The 8,986-nt window shown below is 48.1% G+C and overlaps 2 protein-coding genes across 3 annotated transcripts in view; one reads left to right on the top strand and one right to left on the bottom strand.

Moving 5' to 3' along the window:
- LOC106531415 (estrogen receptor beta) overlaps window positions 1-2,550 on the top strand; it is a 30,721-nt gene extending 28,171 nt beyond the window's left edge. For both annotated transcript variants that reach the window (XM_014027280.1, XM_014027281.1), the window contains 2 exons: window positions 668-1,018; window positions 1,606-2,550. In XM_014027280.1, the coding sequence (XP_013882734.1) occupies window positions 668-1,018; window positions 1,606-1,720 (466 nt within the window). In that variant the 3' untranslated portion in view covers window positions 1,721-2,550. The remainder of the gene's footprint in view (window positions 1-667; window positions 1,019-1,605) is intronic.
- A 162-nt stretch (window positions 2,551-2,712) lies between these two features.
- LOC106531414 (nesprin-2) overlaps window positions 2,713-8,986 on the bottom strand; it is a 31,125-nt gene continuing 24,851 nt past the window's right edge. The window contains exons 10-21 of the mRNA XM_014027279.1: window positions 8,280-8,467; window positions 8,063-8,213; window positions 7,713-7,895; window positions 6,825-6,962; window positions 6,153-6,347; window positions 5,740-6,052; window positions 4,941-5,104; window positions 4,703-4,826; window positions 4,425-4,600; window positions 4,170-4,346; window positions 3,492-3,532; window positions 2,713-3,244 (exon numbers count right to left, since the gene is read on the bottom strand). Of these exons, the coding sequence (XP_013882733.1) occupies window positions 3,034-3,244; window positions 3,492-3,532; window positions 4,170-4,346; window positions 4,425-4,600; window positions 4,703-4,826; window positions 4,941-5,104; window positions 5,740-6,052; window positions 6,153-6,347; window positions 6,825-6,962; window positions 7,713-7,895; window positions 8,063-8,213; window positions 8,280-8,467 (2,061 nt within the window). The 3' untranslated portion in view covers window positions 2,713-3,033. The remainder of the gene's footprint in view (window positions 3,245-3,491; window positions 3,533-4,169; window positions 4,347-4,424; window positions 4,601-4,702; window positions 4,827-4,940; window positions 5,105-5,739; window positions 6,053-6,152; window positions 6,348-6,824; window positions 6,963-7,712; window positions 7,896-8,062; window positions 8,214-8,279; window positions 8,468-8,986) is intronic.

Here is an 8,986-nt window from a genome sequence, read left to right as displayed (position 1 = left end):
GCAGGGTGTCTGGGCTCTCCCTTAGAGATAGGCTGAGAAGCTCAGTCATCCAGGAGGGACTCAGAGTAGAGCCGCTGCTCCTCCACGTCCAGAGAAGCCAGTTGAGGTGGTTCATCTGGTTAGGATGCCTTCTGGAGGTCTCTCTAGGGAGGTGTTTCAGGCTTGTCCCACTGGGAGGAGACCCAGAGGAAGACCCAGGACACGCTGGAGGGACTATGTTTCTCAGCTGGCCTGGGAACACCTTGGGATTCCCCCAGAGGAGCTGGTCCAAGTGTCTGGAGAGAGGGAAGTCTGGGTCTCTGCTGAGGCTGCTGCCCCCGAGACCTGACCCTGGATAAGAGGAAGAGAACTGATGGACGGACATGTCAGGTCCACTCTTAACGTCCAACATGTCAGTTACACTCTAGCAGTCACCGTGTCAGGAACAGACACTCTCACATCCACACTATTAGAACACAAAGTGTGCAAATTCACATACTTATAACTGCTAATCAGTGAACTGATTTACAAGGAACTGTTCTGTTGTTTGGTTGCGTGCTTCAGACTGGAGTTTGAGAAATGACAGCTCAGACAGACGACAGATGTTGAGTTCAGAGCCTTTGATATCTGCCATCTTTTCTGCTCGGTGCACTTTCTCTGGCTCACTGTCTCCCCTGTCTCTCCACAGTAACAAAGGCATGGACCACTTGTCAAACATGAAGAGGAAGAATGTGGTTCTGGTTTACAACCTCCTCCTGGAGATGCTGGATGCCAACACATCCAGCAGCAGCAGTCAAACTGCCTCTTCCTCACCGAGCTCTGATTCGTACTCTGATGGGCTGCAGTATCCCCTGCCATCGTTCCATCTGCAGCCTGGCTCAGATGACATCATGGCCCCTCAGCCCTGCACCAACAGCTTTCACGAACCTCCACAGGAAGCAGCTGAAGACCGGATGGTGGATGGGTGTCTGCAGGCTGGGACATTCCCGTCCACACCTTCATCACACGATTTAGTCCGGTCTCAAATAGACAGCAAGGAGTAAGTTCCACTGGTCACTTAGTCCAACCTTTCAGAGCTGTCTTTACTTTAAGGCATTTTTACTACATGATGTAGATTCTCAGTCATCCAGGACATCACAGAACTGGACTTGTGTTCTGTTCTAGGCTTTAAGCTCATCATATATTGGATCTCCAGTTTTGACCTGAAAAATTCCTCCAGACAAGAAGCCAAGCATCAGCAGCAGAATACAAGTCCAGCAGATTTTTTATATTTATATTTAAAGAATAGGGTTGGTTGAGATGTTTCTAACTATACTATATACAGAAAGTAAGAATACTTTCTGTTTTTATTTCAGGATTTTTAAGTCTTCCTAATTCTAATTGTTGCCTCTTTCTGAATATTTGTATGTATGAAGGACGGCACAGCAGCATGTTGTGAAGTTTCTATGTTTTCCCATCATACACCTGTTGTTTTAGTAGCATTTAAAGTCAGTCACAATGAAGCAATGAGACATTTCTCTTCAGTTCTTCATAAAACTGATGTTTATGCTTTTAAAACTTCTAACAGAAAATGGCTGTAAACTTTATGTTTTGGTTAATAACTGCAGGAACTTTGTTTCCCTTCAGATACATCCCAGCGGAGCACTGGTCCCTGGACACAGAGGACAGGGGTTCATCTGTGGAGACAGTTAGTTACATCATCTCTGATCGTGCTGTCATGGAAACGGCTTTAGATGACTGAACCTACAGGTAGCACACCTGAGAACACCAGAAGCACAGTGCTGATGGAAGACTAAATGTCTTTCCTTCTTTGGAAACTCTGACTGTATATTTTGTTGGTGAATATTTTTGTGACTGTGAACTACAGTAGGTGTTCATCAGAACAAGCAGTTTTTTAACCTTTTTTATTGGTGTTGGTGTAAGGTTGAGAAGAAACCACCTGATTTCTACAGTTGCATGTGGAGCACACWCTAGTTTTCTCTGTCCCACTGCAGTGTGACGTACTCTGTGTACTTTGGTGTTTGAACTGGTTAATGCAACATGTTTCTATAAGGATGTGGCCTTTAACTGAAGTGACTGTTATCCTCCCTGTTCTCTCTGGAAACTAAGGCTGAATTCACACTGACACACACAAACCTCGTTTCTAAACAGGTGCTGCTACATGCTACTGTACGCTAACTTTCTAAAATGTTTCAGCAACTAAATATTAGATTAGTAGCTCTTCCACTAAACCTGACTCTGGCAGCTCTGCTCACCTGTCCCTGCAGCTGACCCAATGTTGGGATTTATCCCACTGGAATTCACATCACATCAGTCGAAAATTGTTCAGGAACAAGACATGGCTCGGATTTGGAAGAAAGTGTAACCATGTTGTACGAAGAGTTCAGACAACCGCTGCCTCTGAACGCACCATGAAGAGCCCTGAACGCACCATGAAGAGCCCTGAACGCACCATGAAGAGCCCTGAACGCACCATGAAGAGCCCTGAACGCACCATGAAGAGCCCTAAGTTCAGCCTTAGCCCAGATTCTGACACCTGCTCCTGTGTTTTCTCTGTGTGTGTGTCTGCTGTGTGTAGCTTGCACATGCATGCAACTGTTCCTGTTGTTTGTCAACTAAAGGTTCTGCCTGTTTGTTCTGGAGSAGCTCTGCTTTAAACCCAGTGACACCAGAAACAAACTGTTTATCAGACAAAAAGACAACCTGTACAGAAAAGAAAAACAGAAAATAAAGTCAACTTTCCACATTTTCACATGTATTCATTATTWTGTTTATCTTGTTACAGGTAGAGTYWACCTCACKTTTAAATCTATTCAAATCTGAATATAATGTTTTGTTTGTAAGTAAAACTACAGAATCAGCACCTGATTCAAGCAGCTGCAGTTCCTGCTTTTATCCTTTATGTTGTGTTCAAATGTTCATTTGTCTTCACTTAACAAGATTCAATCTAAACTAGGATATGGCTTCTGACTGACAGGAATAAATCAATATTTAGTTTTTAAAAACAGAAATGATCCTGTGCAGGATTTCAGACAGGCGTTGTGTTGGGGGCCTTCATGTGGGCGGGGGTCCGTTGGTGTAGTGCAGCATGGGGTAGAAAGAACGGGCGAAGTTGTTGGACAGTGAACAGCTGCGGTCATCATCAGACGCAGGAACCAAACGGATCAGAACCAAGAGCAGAAAGAAGAGCAGGAGGAGGTGGAGGACAGCCCACAGAGCCCGGTGCAGGAGGGGCTGGGGGGCCGAGGAATCCCTCCCCCCAGTTCTGTTTGGGAACAAATGTTTTTACATGTAAAACTCCAAACTTTGTTATTAAAGAAAAGTTCAGGTAAATTCTACTAATTATTCATGAATTCTTTCAGCAAAAGTTAGATCTTTGTGTTAATCTGAATCAAGTGGTTTGATGATGTCAGAGGCTGATTTGATTGACAGTAGAACCCAGAAGAACCCAGTAGAAGCCAGTCAATGATTAAAGAATATGTTTTCAGCTGATTAGAAAACACAGATCTGACCTTTTAGCTGCTGCTTGTCTGCCTGCAGCTGGCTGCAACTCCTAAACAAAGAAAGTCAGGGTTAGACAGACGTCAGCCTTGAAGACATTTATCTGTAGAACATCTGATGAAATGAGGACCAAAGTCCTCCACAAACTGCTGCTTCCCTTCAGAACCACAGGGTTCTGCCAGAACTCAGATCAAAACCTGAACTCTGGACAAATTGTTTTTGAATGTTCATCTGAAGATACAAGCTGTGGTAGATGTTACCTTGTTTTTCACTTATTGTCCTGGTGGACTTGTGTTCATCTCCTCAGTGAGGTGACAACAGATGGTTTTTGTATTTCAGGTCAGAATATTTGTGGTTTTGGAGCAGCTGCTGGTCAGAAGCTCTCACCAGAGTGCAGCACGCAGCAGCTGCTTGTCTGCAGCAGGTGAAGCTTGTTGCTGATCACGTGGACTTTTTCTTTGGTCTCTACACTTTCCTCTGCACTGCTGTCCAACAGGAGATGAGAAGAAATGTCCTGCAGGACCAGCAGCTGCTGCAGACCCTGCAGCAGGCAGCATCACAGCTAACTGTGTGAGAGAAACCCTGAAGGTATGAGAGCTTCTGACCATCAGGGTGATGCTCCATGGGAGCAGCCTGAAGCTCAGAGGACATCTTCATGATGTGAGTGTTTAGTGTTTAGTGTGGCTGACCTGACACTGCAGCCTCCTCTGCCAGCTGTCCAGAAGGCCACAGGCCTGAGCCCAGCTGTGATTGGCTGAGCTCAGAGCCTCCTCCAGCTCCACGCTGTCACCCTGCAGGAAGTGGCGTGCGCTCAGGTTCACAGAGATCATCAGACACTCGTAGGTGTGGAAGTTCCTCTGCATGTCCTTCACAGACCAAAGAGAAACCCTCAGACTTCAGCTGGTGTTGACCAGGAGCTGGACTCTGGGTCATCGGGGTCTCACCTCCAGGTCCCTGAGGCTGAGCTCCATGTCTGTGATGCTGCTGGCCACAGGGACTCGCTGCAGCCTCTCCAGCTGTGGCAGGACTCTGGCCAGCCAGGAAGTGACATCACAAAGGTCATGGTGGAGCTTCTGCCACTGCTGCAGCAGCTGTTTCTGCTCCCAGTACTCGAGCCCACCTGAAAGGAAAACATCATTTATTTCATCTAAAAACACAGGACTTCCACATGTTACACAGTATAACAAAGATTAGTCCAGGACCTTTATCTGTGCCTGCACACCTGTACTCAGCTGCTCCAWGCTGCTGCTCAGACCTTCATCTGTCTGCTCCTCTTCATCGTTGATGATCACTTTTACTTTCTGCACACAGCTGATGCTCTGTCTGTCACCTGTCATCAGCTCCTCCTGAGCAGAAACACAGAGTCACAGGTTAGTTTATGTTCAGTCAGGATAGAAAAGGACTAAAACATGAATGGAAGGTCCCCACAAGGATAGAGAGACGTGTGTGTGTGTTCTTACATAGCCCTGCTGGTGGAGAGGTCTGCTCCTTGAAGATGAGCTGAACTCTTGGATGGTTTCTGCTGCAGGACTTGTAGCCTGTGGTGGTCCAGGTGGTCCAGGGGGTCCAGGTGGTCCAGGTGGTCCAGGGGGGGACCAGCAGAGTGCTTCAGGAACTGACTTCACTGCAGAAAAGAAATGAATCATCATCAAACTGCACCTGAGCTCAGGTCTCTCAGGTAACACCTCCCATCAGGCTCAGCACCGGGGCGGGGGGGGGGGGGGGGGGGGGGGGGGGGGGGCGCTGTCCTCTGAGGTCGAGGCAGATCCACAGGATGGGACAAGTCCAGTGTTGGAGGACATCAGGACATCTGTCTCATCACTTCTTACACATCAGAAATCATCTGACAGAAGCAGCTGTTTCTGCTCAAGGGTCAAAGGTCAGGCTTAGGGTTCAGGTCCTAAACCTAACCACACCCCCTGCAGAGACCAGAACCTGAGACCCTGTGGTGGTCCCTCAGAGACTAGAACCTGAGACTCTGTGGTGGWCCCTCAGAGACRAGAACCTGAGACCCTGTGGTGGWCCCTCAGAGACRWGAASCTGAGACRCTGTGGTGGWCCCTCAGAGWCRWGAASCTGAGACCCTGTGGTGGACCCTCAGAGACCTGAAGCTGAGACCCTGTGGTGGACCCTCAGAGTCCTGAAGCTGAGACCCTGTGGTGGACCCTCAGAGACCTGAACAGAAGCTGAAGGAGTCTCCACCGGGGGGCGATGGAGAGAACAGCAGCAGACTGTGGTCCTCTCCTCTCCTCCCTCCTACCTGATGAAGTCCTGAAGAAGGGGGCCTCTTCATCCTCCTCATGAGARGATGATCCCCCCACATCGACTGTGTGGTCCCACTCCAGGGGGATGGAGTCCACGCTGACAGGAGTCTCTCTGCCTGAGTGTTCAGGAGGAGGAACCAGGAGGTGGCACATGGCCTGACGCCCAGCTGAGACTCCTCCCACTGACAGAGAGTCTTCATCCTCCTCTGTCCTCCTCCTCACCTTTGTCCAGGACGTCCTGATGGGGACTTCAGGGGACCTAGTCAGGCCTGGTTCATGGTCTGACGTGTCCCTGTCCTCATCTGGAACCTGCAGGTGAAAAGTCAAAGAATCTGGTTTGGTTCTGACAGGTTCTGAAGCTCTGATGGACCTCCTGAGTCATCCCAAAGCTGCTCTTTCTCCTACTGACCAGTCTGGTGCTGACGAGGCGCTGATGGAAGCGGGCCACCCTCCCAAACACCTCCTGGCAGTAGGAGTGCAGCTCCTCCAGCTCGTCCTCGATCAGAACCGCATCCAGAGGAGAACTCTTCTGGATCAGGTTCTCCCCAAACACAATCAGAGCGTCGATCTTCTTGGTGTTGAAGGTGATTTCCTGCTGGAAGGCCTGCAGACAGGAAGAAGCAGAGGGAACCAGGTGCAGGACTGAGATCAGACACACCAAATGTTTTCTGTCAGCCTCTCAGAAAAACGACAGTCTTCATGAAGCAGACTCTGCTGCTGCCTCACGCAGGAAAGAACAGATTTTTCAATTTCTGTCATAAATTTTCAATCTGATTGAGATCCAGACTTTTTGTCAGTCGTGTCTCTGAGTTCAGTTGTTRTTCCTGAGGAACAGAAAAATGATTTTTTCATCAGGAAATGGACTTTACTTTGATGGAATGAAAGCGTGTCCACCTGAGTGAGTATTCCTGCAGAGGTAATGACCTCCATCTGCCCGTCTCGTTTACCATCAGCTCTTCTCTGACTGCTTTACTGGATCAGAACCAAATGAAGCAGCTCCCTGTCTGCAGCAGGATGGGAAACTTCCTGCTSTCTGTTTGTTTCTGACTGTTTACAGACAGCCCTGTGGTCTCTGTCTTACCTTCAGCTGTCTCATCTTGTCTTCAGTGTGGCTCTGGGAGAAATGCTCCACATTAGTGAGCTGCAGGTCCATCTCTGTGAGCCAGACCAGGACCCCCTCACGACTTCCTTCAAACTCTTCTCTCTGAGATGTAAAGTGCTGCGGGGCCAAAGTTTACAGGTTCAACAAAAAYCTGCACGCCTTGAAATATAAAACTTTTATGGTACGATAAATTATCAGTCTTTTTCAGTTCCAGGAGAGACATGACACAACCTGAAGCTTGAACCGTTCTCTGTCGAAACAAGAAAGAAATGTGGCTCAAAGCCAGTTTCTGACTCCAACAGCTCTCACAGTTTCTGAGATTCAGAATTTGATTGGATGACAGATCAGCACTGAGCCAGCCTGACCCACACAGTCCTGCTCAGTTCTGGTTTCCCTTCACTCCTCCGTCTGAAGCAAAGTGAAGGACAAGGGTCTGGTTCTAACCAGGCTAGCACCGAGCTCAGCTGATCAGGAAAATCCTCTCAGTGAAACAACACAAACACCTTCCATCTGCCCTGCGTCATGTGACCTCTCGTTAGGTGACCTCAATCCTGACGGATTAGGAGTTCTGACAGGAGGCATCAGAAGGAAAGCTTTGATGGAATGTCAGATTTTAGTTTTCTCCTTCATCTTAACGCTAACCTAACCTAACCTAACCTAACCTAATAACCTAACCTAACCTAACCTAACCTAATAACCTAACCTAACCTAACCTGATAACCTAACCTAACCTAACCTAACCTAACCTAACCTAACCTAACCCTAACCTAACCTAACCTGATAACCTAACCTAACCTAACCTAACCTAACTTAACCAAACTTTTTGAACAGTTTGATGCTATGATGCCTTCTGACCTCCTGCCTCACCTTGAGTCTGCGGAGGACGGCCGCCACCCTCCTCTGCAGGCAGTCCCATCGCTGGTTTCCATCTTGGACCATTAGTTGAAGCTTACAGGAAGCACTGGTGCGGTTCTCCCGGGCCAGACGGCGGTACTGTTTGTTGATCAGTTCCAACTGAGTGAGCCGCTCGTGAACCTGCCGCTGGAACAGCTGCGAGACAAAACAGAGTCTCAACAAAACCAAAGACCAACATGAGACTTCATGGAGACGTGGAACTGTCAGCTGCTGAAAGACAAGATGGAAGTCAATCCTTCATCTGAGCACTTCCTGTTCTGTCTTCTACCAAAATAAAAGCTGCCTAAAAAATATCATCTGACCTCAAATCTCTTTAGTTCCTCCTTGGCGTTGGTGTAGAGGACGTTGGCAGACTCTGGGTTGGCTGCTGTGACCTCGGCTGCCTTCAGCCAMRCTTCAAACRGGGAATATTCATCCAGGAACTTACACCAGAGACGCCAGGTGTCCTGGATCCTGACGACAACACAACCAGTTTAACGGTATCACTGTGCACACATATATTGGTGTGTCGGAGCTCACCTCATCCTGCGCTCCATGGACATGGCACAGATGTTCCTCCAGCGCCGGTCCAGACTGCAGCTGGTCTGTAGGATGGAGGCGATCTCAGAGTCGTCACCACAGGCATCAACATCACGGAGCAGGACGTCACACAGCTTCAGCACCGACACCACGCTGTCTGTGTGCTGCTCAATGTCCTGCTGCAGGTCCTGCAGGACAAACAGGACCGCAAAGTTTTAATGATACCAGAGATCAACAAGAAGAACACATTAAACTAGACTGTTTTATCAAGACAGCTGCTGTCAGAGATGTGTGCTGTGCTGGTAAGATGTGTCTGATTTACATCGAACTTAAGGACAGAATGAACCTGTGAGTTAGCTTCAGGGTCAGGGTTAGGCTGTACATACAGTATAAATGACCAGGAAATGAATGGAGTCAATCCACGGTCCCCACAGGGATACAAAAACAAGCCGGCATGTGTGTGTGTGCAGTCTACTGCACTCTTGTTTGTTCAAAGTTCCCACTCTCTGCGTTGCCATGGCAAATCATCCAAGAATCATTTCAGCTCTCCCTCAAATGTTATTTAGTGTGTGTGTGTGTGTGTGTGTGTGTGTGTGTGTGTGTGTGTGTGTGTGTGTGTGTGTGCAGTCTACTGCACTCTTGTTTGTTCAAAGTTCCCACTCTCTGCGTTGCCATGGCAAATCATCCAAGAATCATTTCAGCTCTCC

Source organism: Austrofundulus limnaeus, unplaced genomic scaffold, assembly GCF_001266775.1.
Source record: "Austrofundulus limnaeus strain Quisiro unplaced genomic scaffold, Austrofundulus_limnaeus-1.0 Scaffold629, whole genome shotgun sequence".
NCBI lineage: Eukaryota > Metazoa > Chordata > Actinopteri > Cyprinodontiformes > Rivulidae > Austrofundulus > Austrofundulus limnaeus.
This window is presented reverse-complemented; position numbering and strand designations above follow the sequence as displayed.